Source organism: Fringilla coelebs (genome assembly GCF_963513975.1).
Source record: "Fringilla coelebs genome assembly, chromosome: 15".
NCBI lineage: Eukaryota > Metazoa > Chordata > Aves > Passeriformes > Fringillidae > Fringilla > Fringilla coelebs.
The window spans coordinates 18032332-18052977 of NC_140041.1; the positions used below are offsets into that span (position 1 = coordinate 18032332).

Genomic DNA, 20646 nt, shown 5'->3' on the forward strand with positions numbered 1-20646 from the left:
TGCTGCTTGACAGCAGCTGAACATGAGCCCAGGTGTGCCCAGGAGGGCAAGAGGCCAATGGCACCTGGGCTGTCTCAGCAATAGTGTGGCAGCAGGAGCAGGGCAGAGACTGTCCCCTGTGCTGGCACTGCTGAGGTGTCACTGTGAGCGCTGTGTCCAGTTCTGGGCCCCTCATGGTGAGAGAGACATTGAGGGGCTGGAGCGTGCCCAGGGAAGGGAACGGAGCTGGGAAGGGTCTGGAGCCCCAGGAGAGGCTGAGCGAGCTGGGCAGGGGCTCAGCCTGGAGCAAAGGAGGCTCAGGGGGCCCTTGTGGCTCTGCACAGCTCCTGCCAGGAGGGGACAGCCGGGGGGTCGGGCTGTGCTCCAGGGAACAGGGACAGGAGCAGAGGGAACGGCCCCAGGCTGGGCCAGGGCAGGCTCAGGGTGGGCACAGCAGGAATTTCCCCATGGAAAGGGAGCTCAGGCACTGGCACTGCCCAGGGAGGGTTGGATCCCCATCCCTGGAGTGTCCCAGGAAGGGCTGGAGGTGGCCTCGGGGCTCCGGGCTGGGGACAAGGTGGGGATGGGGCACAGCCGGGACTCGCTGGTGTTGCAGGTCTCTCCCAGCCTCGGTGGTTCTGTGATTCCGTGTCCGTTCCAGGAGCGCTGCTCGCGGCCCGGGGCGGCTCCGGCGGCGGGCGGGGCGGGAGGCGGCGCGGCCGAGCGTGACGGGGAGGGCGGGAGCGAGCGGAGCCCGCAGCGAGCAGCGACCGGGCCGCCGCCGCCTCCGCCTGCGCAGCGCCCGCACCGACCCCGCAGCGCCATGGCGGCCGCGGCCGCCGAGCCCAGCACCGGCCGCTACCAGCAGGTGAGGAGCGCCGGGGCCGGGCGGCTCCCGGGGCCGCGGGGCCGGGAGCGGGGCCTGTGCGGGCGGCAGCGCCCGGGGCGGAGGCCGCGGGTCCCCGGGGGGTCAGGCCGGGCTCGGCCGCGGAGCCGCTCCCCGCCGGCTGGGGGCTGGGTGTGCCCGCGGCCGGGGTTTGCCCGGTCCCGGGGCTGGTGTTTGCTCTGTCCTGGGGCCGGGTGTGTCCGGGGCCGGTGTTTGCCCAGTCCCGGGGCGACCTTGGCGCAGGGCGCTGACCCCGCCGGTCATTTCCCCCCACGGCCAGCGACCCCCCTACCGGAACGGTCTCGTTCCGCATCGTCCCGAGGTCACCGTTAGTTTTCTTCCATCTTTTACGTGTGGACTCCATCTAGGCCAGGGGCTGGCCTTAAAGAGCTCCCTGGGGAATTCGGGTCGTTCTTCTCTTCCTGCCTCCCGTTTGTCTGCAGTACCGGCCCCACGGAAAGGGCCGGGTGTCGGCTGGGCCCCCCGGTGTGACCCAGTTCTGGCAGGCGCCTTTCTGACATCAGACATGGAGAATTCTGTACTTAGAGTAATGGAGAAATCCCTCAAAACAGCAGACAGCTCGCTCCTGCTGAACCGAGGCTCTCCCAAGAAATCGCTGTGTTGTGACTTTTCCTGGGTAGCATTCCCAGCGTGGGTAGGCTCCTGCTCTGCAGAGTTCGAGATACACCCTCCCATGGGATGGAGTGCTTGTCTCATCTGACAGCTGCAGGTCTCCGTGGTTTTACATACTGGAAATGGAGAAGTTAAGTAAAACTTAGGCTTTTTTTTTTTTTTTTTTTTTTTTTTTCAGTGCTAAACAGATGTGCTCACTTACAATGACAAATCTCTTTGTGTTGTTCTGGGACCTGCTCGGGACTGATAACCAGGTCTCTGCAGTAATCTCCTTTCCTGGCAGTGTCCTGCTGGTGGTGTTGACCCCAACAAGTGGTCTTCACAAATGCCTTTTCCCAAAGGAATGTGCAGCGTGTCCCATCACCCAGAGCAGTGGGGATGGGTGCCACAGTTGCTGAAATACGCCATTGCCTTCTGTGGTGTTACCTGGCTGATGCACACACTCCTGGTTTCCCCTGAGTGGGGTGTGTAAAGCTGTTGTTTGCCTGCTCAGTGCTGTGTCTGCTCACACCTCGGGCAGAGCCAGGGCAGACTCATCTCGGAGCCCTGCGGAGATTAGGGAGCCAGGCTGTGCCAGAGGATTTGCACTGCTAAAGACAAGCACATAATGGTGGCCTGTGGAGCCACTGGTTTAACTGGAGTGAGAGACAGATTCTCACATGTAAATGTGTTTACTTTTGTGCAGCTGTTTAGAAATTGCTTCTCTTTCCTTGCCCTCTGCCAGAACTCAGGTGTTCCCCTTGTGAAGTGTGTTATCACTGAATTGGCTCCTAATGCTTGTGTTGCTTCAAAACCCTGCAAGCTGTGGAGATGCAGTTGGGATTTAGATAGAGAGGATGAGAGAGTGGGAGAGTCTCTGTAGCATTGAATGTGTCACTTTCCCCCCCATATTTTGAAACTTATTGTGTGTGGGAATGTACAATAATGAATGTGCCAAGGAAGAGAGACTGATAGTGAAGTGATAACTGCAAGGGCTAGAGTGAGTACAGGACCCAGTCAGTGGAGATAGCCTGGAGAAATTCACAACAAGCTCATTGTATGAGTCAGTGGAGGAATTTTTTAGGCTTGATCTTTTTGGGTGATGGGGTAATGCATTAATGGAGTTGGTTATGCAGGTAGGTGGTTCCTGTACTGGTAAATGTGATTGACTGTCCAAGTGTGCCAGGGATGTGCAACCCTTACTTAGGGGTGGGTTCCTGATGTATCCATGTGTATGTGGGAGCAGCACTGAGGTGTGGGCACTGTGCAACATGTACAATATTTGTAGGATTCCTCAAGTACCTGTATTTTCAGGAAAAAAAGGTGAGAGTTAGTGACCATGATCTGAGCACAACAGAACTTGATACCCCAGTTTGAGACCTGTGTGTTTCCTCTCCTCTCGCAGCCCTTCCTCAGCCTTGCAGGTGGGATGTGGGAATGTGGGAATGTGGGCTGTGCTCCATCAGCAGCCTCTTTCTTCCCTGCAGACTCCCAGCCCGTGTCTGTTCACCATCGTGGGCAGTGCAAGGGGCTTGCACTGATTGATTTTCCAAAGCCCCTTCCTAGCCGGTGGCTTTGTTCAGGCAGGAGACAGTCTGATAAAGAGTAGCCTGCAGTGGTGCCTTTGGGCAATGCGAGTCTGAGCTCAGTACTGAGGAGGTGCAGCTCCATGTAAGATCAAACTGAAGCTCTGGAGAAGGGATTTCAGCCTCCCCAACCCTTCCATGGGGAGCAGGGCTGGGACAGGCTCAGACTGCTGGATTTGGATCCTCCTCTGCAGGCCAGGTGCTGGGGCTGTGCTTGTGGAGGTGGGAATGGAGAGGTTTGGGAAGAAGGAGAGAGCTGCAGCCCGCCCTGGTGCTGTTATTCCGGGCACTGCTGTGTCCCCAAAAAGGGACACTGAGAGGCTGTTGTCAGTTCAGTCTGCCTTTGGGAAAGTTATACAGGGATGTTGTTGGGATTAGTGGGCTTAAAGCCTTCCCAGCATAACCCTGGATTGAGAGTTCAGTTGGCAGAACTGTATTTCATCCTTGGAATAGAAATTACCATCCATTCTGGAAAAAATAGCTCAGCTTTAACAGGTATATTTACACTCTGTGTTTTCCAGGCATGCTTTGCACTTGGAGCATTTGAAAATACATGTGAGGTGTATGAGTAATGTAAACCCACCTAGGAAATGGTGGGAGTGTTAAATAATGAAGATGTATTCCTTTTTAAGTGCTGTGTCTTCCTGTTTCACTTGTTGAAGGTTTACATGGATCATGAATCATTCCATGAAGGGAGGTGTCAGTGGGAAAAATAAGGAAGAAAGATTTTTCCATTTGTTTGTTTTTTGTTCTGTGAAAACTGTTGAAGGAATACATTGCTGGAAATAGAATGGGAATAGAGTTTAAATCCATGAAGGACTACAATGCTTCTTTAATATCTGGGGAGGCTGGAGTGGAACAGGGAGGCAGATATCAGTTGCTGCCTTGTGTGTACCTTGAGTTTGTGTTTAATTTTGCAGCTGAAATGGGCACACAGCCTGAAACTAAAAAATGAGAACATCCCAAATCTTTTCATGTCAGCAGTTAGAATCAGAAATGTCAGTGACTTGTTTCCTCAGTGAGGTCCTTGCAGTGGGCAAGATGCACTGGCTAAAGATAAGAATGCTAAGAAAAGTTGCAGGGTAGGTTGTTTGCATATTTATTTATATATTTTATTTTATTTGTAACCAGAAGAGGAGATGCCATTGACATAAACCAAGTAAAATTAGAAAAATTGCAGAGTAAAATTGTTTGTGCAGCCTCTGCTCCGAGGTTGTGCTGAAGCTGCCCCGAGTCCAGCCTTGGCTGCGCTGAGGTGACTAAAATCTGATTATTTTCCTCTGAGACATCCCCTTGTGCAGGCAGCAGTACCTGTCAGGTAACTTTGCAAGGGTTTAGTGATTCTGTGTGCAAAAGTTATTATAGAATTTAAATACATTCTGTCCCTAAAAATCAAAGGATGTGGGAAAAGCAGGGAAACAGCAGCAGTCCTGTGTCATCTCACAGCTTGTGTAGCAGGAGAAAATAGCTTTGCATGCAAACTTCTAAATACAACATTATCTCAGGCATGAGGATGGTGTGGAGCTCTGAGTTGGGCTTTTTTAGTAACTTTTCTCTCATGACTAAAATTCAGTGGGGCTCAGTGATCCCATTGGGAAGCAGCTGTAGGAACAGCCCCTGAGGGCTTTGGGTTGTTCAGTGCTCCCAGGACATGAGCAACCTTTTTCTGTGGGTTTGGCATCATGACTTAGAAGTAACCATACAGAATGCAAGGATCAAAAGTTCTGTGTCTGTGAATTCTGATCCTTTGTCATGGGGACGAGCGAGCAGAATTCAGTATTGAGGGCTATCCAATCATTCTGTTCCTGCCTGTTGTGAAATATCCAAATTTGATCTGTGGTGGCACAATGGGATTTTTTTTCCATGGAAGATACTTAACCTTCTTCATGTGACCATTTAAAAAACATGATATTTTAAAATGTTTATAAGTCTTACTGAAATACCCTAATGTCCAGAAAAATATTAATCTGATTCTAAATATTATGAGAAGGCCTTATGCTTTCTTTAAGTGTGGGAAATTTAATTACAGCTATCCAAGATTAAAACCTAATTTTTCCATATTAAGACCTTGATCTCTCAAGTCTAAGGCCAGTGTGTGGCACAGGTTTGTGCTGGCCCAAGTGCTTGTTTCCAGTCTGTCCAGACTAGTCTAACTCCCTGTTTGAACAGAAATGAGGGAATTAGACCAGCTTGTTTCCCAGGCTTGAGGAGCATTTCTGTGGTGTCAGGCCCTTGGCTGCAGTGAGTCAGAGGACAACACCACAGGTTGTATTTTATGGACAAAAATTAGGTTTTGATTTGTGGTTTTGCCTTTTGGTGGCCCATGGGGTCGTTGCCATTGCTCCCCTCAGCTGGATGCTGCTGCTGGCTCCTGCTTGGCGTGTGCACCCTGGGTGCCAGGGAGCTGCTCCAGGTGGCTTTGGGGAGTGGGGCACGGTTCTCAGTCCTCTGTTAAAAGGGAGGAGTATCTCAGAATCTCAGAGTCACTCAGTTTGGAAAAAGCGAGTCCCAGCTGTGCCCCGTCCCCACCTTGTCCCCAGCCCAGGGCGCTGAGTGCCAGCTCCAGGTGCCACCTGCAGGGATGGGCACTCCAAACGCCCCTGGGCAGCCCCTTTCCATGGGGAAATTCTGGAGTTGGCACCCCAGGGAGTAGGGAGTGTAGGGAGGTCATTCCCAGGGCTGGGCTCTGCTCAGGGCTGGAGCGAGGCTCGGGCAGGAGCATCAGCATCTCCCCGGGGAGGCTTGGCTTGGCACAGGTGCCACATGTGTCACCTGAGAGGTGCTCAGCACACCTGTGCCAGTGCAGGGGCTGGGCCAGGCACTCAGGGCTGTCACTGCTCCGGGGAAATGGGCTGGGAGTGCCTACAGGAGAAAACAGTTATTTGCTCATCAGGGAGAGGGCTGAAGGGAGTGGGTTGGCTTGTCTGGTAGCTTATCATTATTCCTGCTGATTAATAAGCTGATGTTAAGTTACAGAAATTTGCAACATCGACCAAAAGTCAGGATTTTAAATCAGGTTGTGTTTAATTGAGTAAAGCAAAAGTCACTAAAAATAACTCTCCTTTTCAGAGTTTGCAGTGACTTGAATTTACTTCCAAAAGGCTGAAGATGTGTAACGATATGTGATCTATTGCTAAGGCCAAGATTGTAGTAATGCTGGTGTAGTGTAGTGATGCTCATTTAGTGTAAAGAATATTTTCATGCAGCCTCTGAACTTGGCAAAGGGGATTTAAAAAATAAAGATTCAAAACTATGTGAGCAGCCCATATGCTGAGTTTAGGAAATTTGGAAGAATTAACCAATATATTTATTGGAAATGCTTTTTTCTCAAGTTTACATGGAAATATTTCCAAACAGCTTGGAAGATTTCAACTTTTATGTTGCTGCGCTGTGTATTTACACGGGACAGGTCTCAGGGCAAGTGGCAACCAGAGATGATGTCCTGCTCAGTGCCAGGCTTCTGATGATGGGGTTTATTTTAAAATAATTATCCCTGGGTGTTCTGTCAGTTAACTCTCTGTTGGTTTAGCAGTCTGGTGAAAAAATCCCAGCCAAGCTGTTGTTTCAATAACTACAGGCATGGCTGTAAAGACTGTCTTATGTTTTTATGCCACGAATACCAGAACCTTGCCTGAAAAGCTAAAATCCATCAGTGACTCTAGGAAAGAATTATCCCACAGCCTCAGCAGAACAGACTGAAGTCAGACACTGCTTTTAACCAGGCTCTCTGGGTTCTGAAGCCTCGGGGAATTCTCTGGGAGTCCATACCTGGAGCTGTGCAGGGCAGGTGGGAGCCGGGGCCAGGCCAGGGCAGTGAGGCCTGATGAGTCATTCTTCCTGTCACATGAACCCTCCCTGCTCTGCTAATAGGCACTTAGTTGAATTTTAGATGCCTGGAATCATTAAAAAGGCTGGAAGGCATTTGTGTACCTTGTCCATTAGAAGAAAAATATGTTTTCTATAACTGTAACCTCCTACAGCTTCAAGCTCAACTTCAGAAAGTAGCTGCATTTTTGTGTCATTATCCATTACCTGAATTGGGATGTTTGAAGGCAGCAGTAAATTCAGCTGCTTTCTCCCACGTGACATGGGTGGAAGAACATGTATTTCTTTTTACTATTGAAAGAAGAACCGCTGGTAGGAGTTAATATTCCACTCAGTATCTGTGTCGTCTTTTATTTCATTTCTTCCAGTGTTGTCACATGTGGTGCTTTCCTTCCCCCTCCCCGGTGACTGTGCTCTCAGGCTGTACCTGCCTTCTCTCTTACAGGCATGAGGGGTTGAATTTCTGCCACCCCCTCACCTGGAGAACAGGTAACAAAGGGCATGGAGGATGCAGAGCGTCCCAGCTGTGACAGAGCCTTTCCTCCTGTCAGTAGACCAGGTCCTGCACAGGCAGAGGGAGAAAAGAAGTGCTGAATTTTCATATTTTCATGGATAGACTGACAATAAGCATGGTGGAGCATTTTCAGAGAATTCATAAACTACAGAGCTGGGGGAATCATGGAACCACAGCATGGTTTGGGTCGGGATGACCATAAAGATCATCTTTTTACTCTTTTTTTACCCCTGCCATGTCGAGGGATCCAGAGGCAGCTCTCTGGGCAGAGATTGAATCAAGCAGTTTGGCTCTGTTTTCCTGTCCTTTCCATTGCCCCTCGTGCTCTGTGCAGGGTGGTTTGGGATTTCTGGAGTAATGCTGTCTTTCTCTAAAAAATGAAAGCATATTCTAATAGGCAATTGCATTTCAAGTTAGTTTGCATTTGCTTGTAATGCTGAGCTCTGTGAGGTTTATAGAATGAGGCATTTTTGTTTTTTGGAAGGGCTTTGGGAAGAAGAAGGTGGAAGGTGCCTCGCTGTGGTGGGAGTTGCTGCAGCTCCTTCTGTCCCTGCTCAGTGCCCTGGGGCTCAGTAAAGCTGCAGGTGAGGCAGGTCCTGCCACCTCCACCCCCACATCTGGGATGCCTCACATCTGACCAGGGAGCAGCTCTGGGCTGTGTCCTGCTGACAGCTGTGCTGGGAGCTGCTCCCTGGAACAGGGATTAAATTTTCATCCGGATCACTGATTCCTCCTTCTTCAAGGAAATGGTTCAGTGTTGTCATGTGAGGACTGCTTATCCACAAAGCTTGGGGCTGACCCAAGCACCCTTTTCTTGTTCCCCACCTCTTCTGTTTAGAAAATGTTCCTGGGGAGCAGAGTGAGCTTCAGCTGACGTGGAACTGGAGTGCAGGACTGTGGTGCTCTGCTGTTTTGCTGCACCTGGACTGGCAGACAGTGCTCCTGATTTTGTTCTGGTGCTTTCCAGTGTAATTTCCTCCCTTTTCCCCCTCTCAGCTGACCCCTTGGACCTGCCAGTAGAACCACTCATTGTCGTCTGCTAAGCACAGTCGCAGAGGGTGTGGATGTAGTGTGAGCTGGAGCAGAATATAGGTTATAGATTTCCACTGGCACAGAGCAGCTCTGGCTGCCCCTGAATCCCTGGCAGTGTCCAAGAGCAGGTTGGACATTGGGCTTGGAGCAGCCTGGGACAGTGGGGGGTGTTCCTGCCCATGGCAGGGGGTGGAATGAGAGGGGCTTTAAGGGATGGCCCAACCCAAACCATTCTGTGGTCTGTGATGTTAAGCAGCAAAAGGAATAAAACTCCAAAGCACAGAACACTTGGATTTCCAAGATCTGCGTTTAGAAGTGGGAGCTGATTTATTTTCCCCGATACAAATAAGATAAGAACATCCCCCTACGTCCCCACCCCTGTGTTAAATGCTCAAGGAGAATGGCAGCGTGTCTCTCCAAAGAAAAGAAAGCAAAATATCTCAGATGGCTTCAGGAGCAAATGTGTGGGGTTGCAGGAGGGAGAGCTGGAGGAGACATTGTTTAGTGGTGATTTCAAATGAGGGCAGTGCCTCCTGCTCAGCCCAGTGCTTCAGTCTGGAGGTGCTTGTTTGAGGTGAGTTATTCTGCAGAAAACCTCAGTGCTTTTGCTGCTGAGGTGATGAGAAATGGAAGGAAGGGAAACATGAGATGGCAGCTGTAACCTCCTTTCTGGCCTGGTACTGCTGCTTCCCTGATCAAAGCTGCCACGGCACACCTGCCTCGTGCGGGTGATGCTGGATCTGTGATAGCTCCTGGTTATTTATACAGAGCCTGTGGGAAGCACAGTGCACAAAATAAACCGGCTCCTTTTCAGTCATGCAGTGTGAAAGGTTGAAGGGAAATGGCAACATTTGTACTTCTGTGCATCATTATGTAACGTATCCATAGAAGAAACCCTTCCTTAGCAGCGCCACAGGCAGCAATGGAGCCTTTTGTTGGGTATCTCACTGTATTTCTTTGACTAAAACAGATGCAACTGCAGCTTCTAAGCAATGTGAGCTGAGGAAGTGCCAGGGAAATGGAAAGGTACTGGAAAGCTGTGTGCTATGCTTTGCTGGAGTCCAGGTGTGTGAGGAGAGGATTTAAAAACAACATAAAAACTGAGATGGAAGATTGATCATTTCAAGTGGGAATGCTTCAGAGGGAGGCTGAGCAGCTGCTCTGTGTCCCGTGGTGCTTCCAGAAGAGTCTGTTGTGCTCAGTTAAAGCTGCAGGGGTGGTGTCAGAGCACTGAGGAAGCCCCTGACCCCTGGTGTGTGGTTCTGTTCAGCTGCAGAATGAAGAGGAGCCGGGCGAGGCCGTGCCGGCGGTGAACGACGCCCCTCCGCCCTACAGCAGCATTTCTGCAGAGAACACAGGTACTCTCACCTGGGGAAAGGGCTGGCGCTGCTCTGCTGCCACTGACTGCTCTCCTCATCCACAGCTGGCTCTGCAGCACCTTCCTGAGCTGCAAGGATCAGGATTGATCCACACAGCCTGTCGGTACTTGTGGTTTAGGAGATGCAATTTGGCTGCGCTCATCTGATGTCATCCCATCAAGGGGTGTTCAAGTTACAGTTCACAGTGTTCTCAGTAAATTGGAGACAGTTAAAAATCAAAGTGCTGGGAGGATTTGTGGTTCCCCTCTCATTATCTGGCATTTGGATGATGCTGTGTCCCTTCCTTAAAGGATTCGTTACTTAAAAGGGTTTAAAGAATTCACTTTTCCTGCACTTTCCAATAACTAAGCACTTGGTCATAAGGATGGGACTTTGACTCATCCTCCTGTCCTGTCATAATAACTTTAATAACCACTTGGATCTGGAAACGTGACTATTTCTGAGTATCCAGGCCAGCAGAGGCACAGCATGTGGTGTTGTTTTAAGCAGAAGTACAGCCAGACATGTTCAGTGAGCGTTCTCTGGGTTGCTGGCTGTCAGAGAAGGCGCTCCTGTGCTTTTCCCTCTCTGCTCTGGGATGGCAGGAGGCTGGGCTGGGTGGAAGGGTGGGGAATGGGGCTCCCTGGAAGTCACTGGTGGTTCCCAGCACGGTGTTCCTGAGGAAGTGCTGAGTTCCCTCTGTGTCTCTGCTTACTGCAGCTTACTTTGACTACAAGGACGAGTCAGGGTTCCCAAAGCCGCCATCCTACAACGTGGCCACCACTCTGCCCAGCTACGACGAGGCCGAGAGGACCAAGGCTGAGGCCACCATTCCCTTGGTTCCTGGCAGGGTGAGTGTCCCTGCCTGTCCCTGTCCTGCTGGCTGCCATTTCAGCTTCAACTCCTGCCCATCGTGTGTCAAAAATTGTGTTGGGTTTTTTTGTGTTTTTGGAGCTTTCTGGGGTGGTGATATTCCACACTTCTGAGAGTCCTGTGGCTATTTTTTTTTTTTCCTCATTTTCCTCTGAGCACTGTGATGATGTCAGACATCTCAGTAATGCCAGCATGTGCTAGCCAGATTAGCTTGGCAAGCTGACAGAGGGACTGTGCTGTATCCCTGTGCACTGACACTGGGGTTTTTGTTGGGTTTTTTAATTTTTAAAAAAGATTTAGGATTAATTCTTCAGCTGTCTGACATATCTACCCTTGATACTCCTGCTGCTTACTTAGTTGACTTTTCTGGAGGTCAGTGTAGCTGATACAAGGATGATAAAACCATTCTGTCAGAATTCTTTTTTTGTTTTTTTCAACATTATCTCTTGTTCAGCCGTTCTTTCCACCCCTGCTAGCATTAGAAGTCCTCTGCTCATTACACTTCTTCACAGAAGCCAAATTCCTTGCTGAGATGATAATTTTTTGATGAGTTGAGAAATTCTTCACAATGAGAACAAGAACATGCTGGATCTTGACTATGTTAAAAATAAAGATACATTTCCTATTATATAGATAACATTTCATGCCCTGCACCATTTCAGGATGAGAAACAGGAATTTTCTCGTGCCTGCATTTGTGGCCTTTTGATATTTAGAATTCCAGCCCTTTTTTTGAAGAGTCACACCCAGAAGTGGGGTTGCTGTGTGGACTGGACTGACCTGAATCCCCCATGTGCTGCCTCCCTCTGCATTGCAGGATGATGACTTCGTGACACGGGATGACTTTGATGACACTGACCAGCTGAGGATAGGAAATGATGGCATTTTCATGCTGACTTTCTTCAGTAAGTACCTGGTGGAATGAACTTTTTTTCCAAGCAGTGACCCAAAATAGTTTGGGTTACATTAATGTTTATGTAGCACCAGGAAAAACCTGAGTGCAAGGGCTTTATGGTTTTTTTCCTTGGAATATAAAGGTGTCTTGACCTGCTGCTTTTCTCCTGCTTTCTCAGTGGCATTTCTCTTCAACTGGATTGGATTTTTCCTGTCTTTCTGTCTGACTACTTCAGCTGCAGGACGATATGGGGCCATTTCTGGCTTTGGTCTGTCTCTTATTAAGTGGATCCTTATTGTCAGGGTGAGTTCTGTGGTGCAAAACCATGTACATAGACACTGATGCTCTTTTTTCCCAGCAGGTTTTTGTCTCATACTGAAGTTGGTGATAAATTTAGGGGATTTTTTAAAATAATGAAATATTTTTTGAGCTACTTAATCACTAAGAACAGGGCTTTTTCATAATTGTATCCTGTTTACGTGCTGGAATTACAACCGTAGTAAAAGAAAAGAAAGATTGCACACCCAGATATGCTTTGGGGATTCTCCATCCTTGGAAGTGTCCAAGTTTAAGCTGGACAGGGATTCCTGGGAGAGTGGAAGGTTTCCCTGTCTGTGGCAAAAGAGAGGAGCTGTATGTAGGACCCTTTCCAGCCCAACCCCCGGTGGGATTCTGGGGTTCATTCTGTGTGTCTGACAGAGGCACTGGCCTGATCAGAGCGTGGTTTGTGCTGATCCTGGGAAAACATGAACCCAGGCAAAGCCAGCCCTGCCTTCAGCCTCTGCAGCCTGCTGTGCCCTGGCTCTCCTGGAAAGAAGGAAATTCTCTAAAATGCAGGATGGCTGATGAGGAGAGGGAAATAGGGCCGTGGGAGGAGTGAGCTTTGGAGCAGCAGTGGGAGAAGGCCGTGGGTGCCCTCTGGTGCAGCCTCCCTGCGGCGCAGGAGCAGGAGCAGGCTGCCATCCTGCTCCAGGATTTTTAGCTCTTATATTTTTTGGAGGGATTGGGAGAAAATATTTCCATCAGGAAATATTTATTTGGAGCCTGGATGGCATTCCAGGCTGAAAGTTGAATTTCAAGCATGCAGCTCACTGGCTGTAAGTAGAAGTAGAGATCATTCATGTCAGAGCTGTCACTTCCTACCCTGTCTTTTGGGGCTGGGAATTCTAATTTGTAAATACAGCATCTCTTCACTTTTCTGACAGTTTTTGTGGTCATCTTGGTTCAGAAGTGTTAAGTACTGTTTGCTGGATTAAGAGGTGTGACAGAAGGAGGTGACATTATCTGTGCATTTGATTTAAATGTCAGTAACTGACTTATCTTTTGTTAGGTTTTAAGTTTGAATAGAACAGACCCAGAGGAATTATAATGTATTTGTACTGAAACTGCGAACTTCAGTGCTCTCATAGTCTTGGTGCCTTTCATTTAATAGCAGTAATTTTCCCAATTGGGAATCTTGTCAGTGGGCTCCACAGATGTGGGATTTCTTTTCCAGCTGTTCCACCATCCAACCTGACAGTGTAATAAATGTGCTGCACTGCTGCAAGCCTGCTCTGCCCTTTCAGAACCTGTAGCTGTGCTTTATAAGCATCCAGGACACAATTTAAAACAGGAATATTTGCCCAGTAGTGTCCTTGTGCCTCACTGATTGGCAGAATTCATAGCTGGGTGTTCAATCTGTCCCATTCCCCTTGTTGGGGCTGGTGCAGAAAAACTATAAATAACAGTTTGTGGAGGTAACTCATTGCTGCAGCTGGTGAAATGCAGCATTCCATCAGATCTCTTGTGTGCAGCCCTGGTCTGGTTACTGCTAAAGCTGGTGGGGATTGACTTTGGTTCACAGACTTCCATGTGCTCTAAACTGTGCTTTTTTGCTGCTTTTCAGTTCTCCACCTATTTTCCTGGTTACTTCGATGGCCAGTACTGGCTTTGGTGGGTCTTCCTTGTACTAGGTGAGTGTCTGTGGGGGGAAAGATGCTTAAAAACTGTAAAGTCAGTTAGGATTTTGTGGGCATTCCTGGCTGTTAAATATGTGTGTGTGGATGTCCAGATGAAATGTGACCGTCATACTCCTCTGACTGAGCACATTCAGGTTTTAAAGGCACATGTAAACACTGTCCTGCCAGTTCTTGGTGGCAGCATCCTGACATCATCCAGAAGTTAAGAAGAGAATAATACTTGTAACTGATCTTGTGTCTGCTCTTGCATCTTAAATGGAGGAGTGGATTCTTGCCTTCCTCATCTTATTTTCTTTTTCCTGCTTTGGGAGTGACTGGATCTTGTTTGGATTCAAAAGTTTTGTGATTACCCAAGTATTTGTTTTTGAAGTTACCTGAAATGGAAAGATGAGGTGTTACTGCTACCAAAAATAATTACTGTGTGTGATCAGCTGCTGTGCATCCCAGTGATAAGGTCCCTCTGTAGTGGTGACAGAGTGTTCAGCTGCTCCCTCTCCTTGCAGAAGCAACACCTGTGTTAACTGGACAAATGTGTCTCTCCCCTACAGGTTTTCTGCTGTTTCTCAGAGGATTTATTAATTATGCAAAGGTTAGGAAGATGCCAGATACGTTTTCCACTCTTCCCAGAACCAGAGTTCTCTTTATTTACTAAAGGTAAATTTTCTGCTTTCCTGAATTTGTTCTGCTTTGATTTTAACTCTGTTTAGTGACTTTTCTAGGCTACATTTTCCAACGCTTGAATATTTTTAGAACTCAAGGAAGCAGGGAACAGTTGTTTCTTGGTACCCCCTACCCAGCTCCTGAGTCTGCAGAGCCCAGACTGACCTGAGGGGAGGTGGAGGAACACTGGACATTTGTCACAGTTTTTGCTCTGAGGAATTGGATATTCATTTGATTCCCTGACTAGATACTGTGAGAACAAAACCCCTGCCCCTTGGGGCTGCTGAGTATTTGGCAAATGTGTCTTTGAGAATAAATCACATGCCTGAAACACGTGGTGTGTCCCAAACCCAAGGAGAGGTCACAAAGTGTTGCTAGAGGGGCGTGCCAGTGCCTTTGGCTTTTGTCCCAGAATGAGCAATTTGTCTGAATTCTGCTGTTTGAAATTGCTACCAGGTTCCTGAAGAAATGACACCCTTGCACACCTTTGCTCTCCTCAGACCCTCCCACACACCTGAGCTGTCCTGCGTGAGCATCTTGCAAAAACCTGAGTGCCTGGGAGTGTTTTGCTTCCGTGCTGAACCTCAGGCTGGCTGCCTTAATGGGGCTTTAAAGGAGGAGGCTTAAGTAGCTGAAGCCTTGTAGCATAATTTCCTGCTCACAGCAGATAATGGCCTGGCATTAACTGTCCCTCCCTGAGGGGAAGGAAATCCTGGAATAGGTTGCTTCCCAGCTGGGGAATGCAACACGATGCTCCCTTTAGAAATATCATAATAACACTCCATTTCCCCAGAGAGGCAATTGCAGCTGGGACAGTCAAAGGAACCAAACCAACCCCAGCTTTAAATTGGGGGTCATTAAATTGTTGAGATTTGAAAACCGAGCCTTGGGTTTCCAAATGCACTTCCCTTTCATTAGAAACTGCAAATTGCCCACGATTCTACTTCATTTCCAGGCTGTGAGGAGAACCTGCAGCACAGAACAGCCTTTGTGCAGTGCTTTCCTCTGGTGATAGTGTGTAAAAATAGTTCAGCCAATTTTTTTACGTGTTTCAGTTCTGTTTAACAAAGTTCTGGCTTGTGACCTCCTCCAGGATCTGTAGTGTCCTCCCAGATTCCTGCTGAGTCACCAGAGGCTTGATTTCCCCCAGTTTATGGTCACAGAATGTGAGCATTTAAAGTCAGCTTTATCTCTGTATTTTGTCTGACTGAAAAATTTTTTCAAAAATTTTGCTCCTTTACCTAAACTTTATTTTTTTAATTTCCTAAAGGAACTCTGTGGTTTCTTTTTGCATAGACTTTTCCTATGTTTGAAATTATGTTTTTAGAGACCTGGCTTCACTCCTTGCTTGTGGAGGTGTAGAGTGTTTAAATTCTTATTTATGTGTCATTTTAGAGCGTTTTCAAAAAGCACTTTCAGATATGCACATTCAGATAAATGTCCAGAATAATTCATAATAATTTCAACTGTGATATTTTCCCTGAAAATAAATATTTAATCCTGAATTCTGAGTGAAGAAACCACAAAAGACTTGGATTTTTAGTGTGTTACAGTCCTTAGATGAGATTTCCTCTTCAGGGCATGATGCAAAGGGTACAGTAAGGGATTATTTTTATTTCAGAGTAGAGATAATTTTTAGAAAATTAGGAGGGAGAAAATGAATACAAACCAGAAAATAAAACTGGTGAAATGAATCTAGTGAAAAGCTGGAGTTTACTATTGCAGCTGTGTGTGCAGTAATGGACACAATCCTGGTGGTATCCTGTAAAATACATACAGATTCCTTAGCATTTTACTGGAGTCACATCATTGTGTGCTGAGACACTTCATCAGCCCTTAGACATCCTGTGCTGTGTGAACAACATCCTCCTGTTATCCAAAATAACTCTCTGACTGCAGCTTCGGTGTTCAATATCCTTCTCCAACAGATGTTTTCTGGCAAATGTCTTCCTGCATTAGTGAAATCCCCCCCAAGAAGCAGCAGGACACCTGCAGGAAGTGAATCAAGGCTCTGGAGCAGAAGAAAAAATAATCACCTGCTTTAAAATAAATAAATAAAAGTACTGTTGGAAAAAGAAAAAAAAAAAGAAGCATTTCTTTCGATTTGTTTTTAGGTGTAAAATTTTAATAATTAACGCAGAATTCTGTAATTGTTGACTCATTAGTGGCTAATGTTTGAAGCAGCTCTTGCAGTGAGTCTGTGGTGTGCTGATGGAGCCCTTCAGCCAGAGTTTGTGGTGTTTGGGCAGCAGGAGCCGTCCCGGGGCCAGCAGGGGCCAGGCTTGCTTTAGTTCCTCCTCCAGCCTGGGAGCTGCCCGGGCTCTGCCTGTGCTGGGCTGTGTGTGACACCCTGTGCTGGGCTGTGGAGTGTGACACCCTGTCCTGGGCTGTGTGTGACAGTGTCCTGGGCTGTGTGTGACACCCTGTGCTGGACAGAGTGTGACACCGTGTCCTGGTCTGTGTGTGACACCCTGTCCTGTGCAGAGTGTGTGCTCTGTGTCCTGTACAGCCCATGGAACTCCATGTCCTGTACAGTCCCCATGTGTCACATCCTGTACAGCCTGTGTGCATCGTGTCCTGTACAACCCATGGAACTCCGTGTCCTGTCCATCCCTGTACTGCATGTACATCATGTCCTGTCCATCCCCATATTCCATCCCCTGTCCATCCCTGTACCCCGTGTCCTGTCTGTCCATCCCAGTCCGTCCCTGTCCCCCATGTCCTGTCTGTCCATCCCTGTGCCCCGTGTCCTGTCTGGCAGCACAGGGGTGACTCTGGAGCTGAGGCTGCTCCTGCAGTCCCCCAGCACCCTGTGGAGGAAAAGGGGTCACTGACTCCGAGGTGTCATTGGGAATTTAGAGGTGGCACAAGTATTAACTTTTAACAGTCTTTATTCTTGGTGTTGTAGTATCCTTTCCTTTCGCACCACCAACTTTTTGGGCTCTCCAGGGGTTTTCACGGAACAAGTCTGTAGTGTAAAACTAAAAGATCATGTTGCAACTTTGTATAAAAACCATCTTGCAAAACAAAGGCCTTTTTTTTCTTTGGCTTGGGACTTTTGAGACAATTCCTAACATACCTGTAATTCTTGCTTTTATAATTTGTGTTAGAGACTCTGATGCGTTGGAAATGTAGATTTAATGTGCACTCCTGTGCTTTCTGCCAAGTGGTCATTCACTTTGGAGTTTTACTATGTTCAACCTGTAAATACAGCAGAACGTCAATAAATGTCACTTCTGTAGCAATTGTTGCTGTAGGACAATGTTTAATTGAGTTCTGATGTGTTATTGCACCTGGTTGTCCATGACAAACACAGATTATCTGGGGGCATTCCATTTTTTCCATGGAAAGTGTAACACAAATCTCCGAGGTGACCATCTCTTTCGTAACCAGGCCTGTCAGGAAATGGTGATTCCATTTTGGGGGATTTGTTGGATTTTTTGGTAGTCATATGACTTACTGACCCATGAAACTGGTTTTGGTTCACAGCTGAATTTCTCAAATGTACAGTCCCCACAAACAAGCAGTTGGGGCTGACAGAGATGGATAGAGGTTCCGCAGGGTCCTCTTTATACAGGAATAAGTGAACACAGAATTAGGAATTTTATCCTACAAGGCAAAATCTGCAGCATTAGGGAACTCTGAATCACATTTGCCCAAACTTGGTCGATCAGCCTCGTGTTTGCTCTCCTGGCATCTGGGCCTTATTTGGGCTTGACTATCCAGAGAACTGGAATATTTGGCATTCCTGTTGCTCCTCCTGCCGTGGCCTGAAGCTGCAGACACCTCCAGCTCCGTGTTCCTGCCCAGCCAGGGGCTCTGGGAGGGCCGGGCGGGTGCCGCGGTCTGGAGGAGCCACGCTGCGCTGGGTGTGGGTTCTCAGGCTCAAATACTCGTGTTGGGTCTGGGACAGCTCAGCCCCTTCACACCACCGAAGTGGCAGGGCTGTGGTCACCTGCAGTGGCCAGGTAAATACCTCTGGCCTTCCCTGACAGCTGGGTGGAGGCTTTGGCTGCTGTGGAGGGCAGACACAGCTCTGGAGCTGCGGTGCCGTGGTGGGGAGAGAGCTCAGACTCCCCAGGACTACTGACGTGGCCAGGGAGGGATGGGATAGAGGGAATGGTTTCCTCCTGCCAGAGGGCAGGGCTGGATGGGATATTGGGAAGGAATTCCTGGCTGAGGGTGGGCAGGCACTGGCACAGGGTGCCCAGAGGAGCTGTGGCTTCACTGGCAGTGTCCAAGGCCAGGCTGGGACAGTAGGAGGTGTCCCTGCCCATGGCAGGGGTGGCACTGGATGGGCTTTGAGGTCCCTTCCTACCCGAACCAGTAAGAAGTGCATCTTGAGAGCTGACTTCCAGTTTCCATGGAAGACAGGAAAGCAACCCAAGGGGAGAAGGCTCAGCTGAAGGGAGAACAGCCCGTGCTGGAAGAAATCAGATCTGCCTGTGGGTGAGGTAGGAGCACCACGGAGGAGAGGAGTGGGGTCTGCCCATTGTCTGTGCTCTTCTGCCTGCTCTGGTGGGAACCCCAGTGAAAATCCTGGTGCTGATTGTCTGTGGCATGATGTGAAACAGAGGATTACACTGAGGAATAAAACCACTCAGCTGGAGAGCTCCCAGTTTCTTCAACTGGATGTTTCACCTCTCCTCTTGCTTTGGGTAATACATGTACAAGAAATTGATAAATATTGCTGGATTTAGGAATGATTTCTCTGAACCTTTTGGCTTTACTGCAGAAGTCCTTTCTCACCAGAGAAGCGCTCCAGTGAATTAATCCCTGTGTGCCTTGGCCACACAAAGGCAAGGACTGGCTCATTTTGGGTGCCTTCGTTAGTGGCAGTGATTCAGAGCTGCATTGCCCTGACCTCTCCTGGGCTGAGGCTCTCCTCTCAGATCTGTGTGATGGCCCAGGGGATGGCCTGAGATCCTGGAGCAGGGGCTGGGAGGGAACAGCTGAAAGGGCCAGAAAATGTAACAAGGGCAGAACTCATCCCAGGGCTGCTGTGGCTCCGTGTGCCCAACCCGTGCCTGCAGGGCCGGAGGAAATTCCTTTTTATGTGAAATTAAGTTTTCATAGCACCTACTCTTGTTTTCACTGCCTTGTGTTCAAAAGATGGCCCAGCTTCCATGGGAGAGGAGAAGAAATCAAAGTGTTTGAAAATACACACAATACTCCAAACCTGGTAGCAGCTGGATTAAAGAACTATTTAAAACCTCGACGGAGAACATTTACAAGGGCTGTTTTAGTGCTGATACCTGTTACTCATCACATAAAACACTTCACAGTGTGGTACTGGTGGGGTTGTTGTGTTCCCCCCAGGTCCTGGGAATGCCCAAATCCATTCACTGCTCCAGCTGGTTGCTCAGCTGGGCTGCCACCCCATGCCACTTCTGCTCAGGGCTCGGTGCTGCTTAGAAGGAGAATTTCCTCTTGGCTTTTTTTTTCTCTGAGATTTTTGGGTAAAATGGAAAAAAGCCAGGCAGGGAAGGAAATTATCAGAGCACAGGGATTAAATCACTGTTTAAAGTAAAAAATCAACCCCAAGATAAATCCTAGAAAGTAATTATAAATCATAGGACTTACATGGATACAAACTCTAAGCTTAAACTATGTTAATAAAGCCTCATATCAATGAATATAGCAATAAGCAAAAGGCAGGGATCCATGCTCTGGAGCATCAGGAAGGTCTGTGCTGGGTGCCAGGGGATGAAACATGGTCCCTGTGCCAGGGCCAAGTGGAGCGAAGAACAAGAGCTCTCTGGACTTGCTTTTGGAAAAACTCAACTTAATAGAGGCCCTGCCAAGTAAAAAATCGGTGTTTCCAAAATATCCTTCACCCCTCAGTGAGCTCTAATGAGCCCCTGAGCTGTAACCTTGGGTGTTTTTCACTGGAGCTCCTGGGATCCCCCCTGGAGCATCCTTGGGGCACTGGGGCGGCGTGAGGGGCAGTGGGTGAGGGCAGGGTGTCCCCTGCCCGTGGGAGTCACCTGGAGTGGTGTCACCTGGAGTGGTGTCACCTCTGGGGCCGGAGGCAGCGTGGGGGCCTTGGTGGGCCAGAATGCCCCGTGCCACAGTCACACAGCACAAGGACAAAGTAGGTGGCAGCTCAGAGGAACCATGGGAAGAAAAGCCCATCTTCGACCAGATTCTGTGTTTGGTTTTGTTGTTGCTTTAACCAAAGTGGCCGGAGCGCCGTAATTAAAGGCTCAGTGGCTCTAATTGGAGTAGGTTTAAACTCGAGGTCAAAATCCCTTCTGGCACTTCCTCTGCCTAATAACCATCAACAGAAATCAAACAAATCCAAGCGGCTCCAGCCCTAATCTGTGACCAGCAAAGGTCGTGCTGCTGATAAGGGAACTCGGACATGGAAGCGCAGCCCTGTGGCCCCGCAGTGCTGGGGGACAGCGGGGACAGTGCCACGGCCACGGGTGGGTGCCGGGAGCCGGCTGATGCTGGGCAAGCCCCTGGC

At 48.7% G+C, this 20646-nt stretch overlaps 1 protein-coding gene across 1 annotated transcript; it reads left to right on the top strand.

Annotated features, from left to right (window-relative positions):
- The first annotated feature begins 687 nt into the window (after positions 1–687).
- On the top strand, positions 688–16267 carry NDFIP1 (Nedd4 family interacting protein 1). Its single transcript, XM_084216093.1, has 8 exons — positions 688–847; positions 9705–9792; positions 10513–10643; positions 11482–11569; positions 11738–11862; positions 13445–13511; positions 14066–14171; positions 16106–16267. Exons 1-7 carry the CDS (start codon positions 803–805, stop codon positions 14167–14169), a joined length of 648 nt encoding a protein of 215 aa, XP_084072219.1. The 5' UTR covers positions 688–802; the 3' UTR covers positions 14170–14171; positions 16106–16267.
- The last annotated feature ends 4379 nt before the right edge of the window (positions 16268–20646 follow it).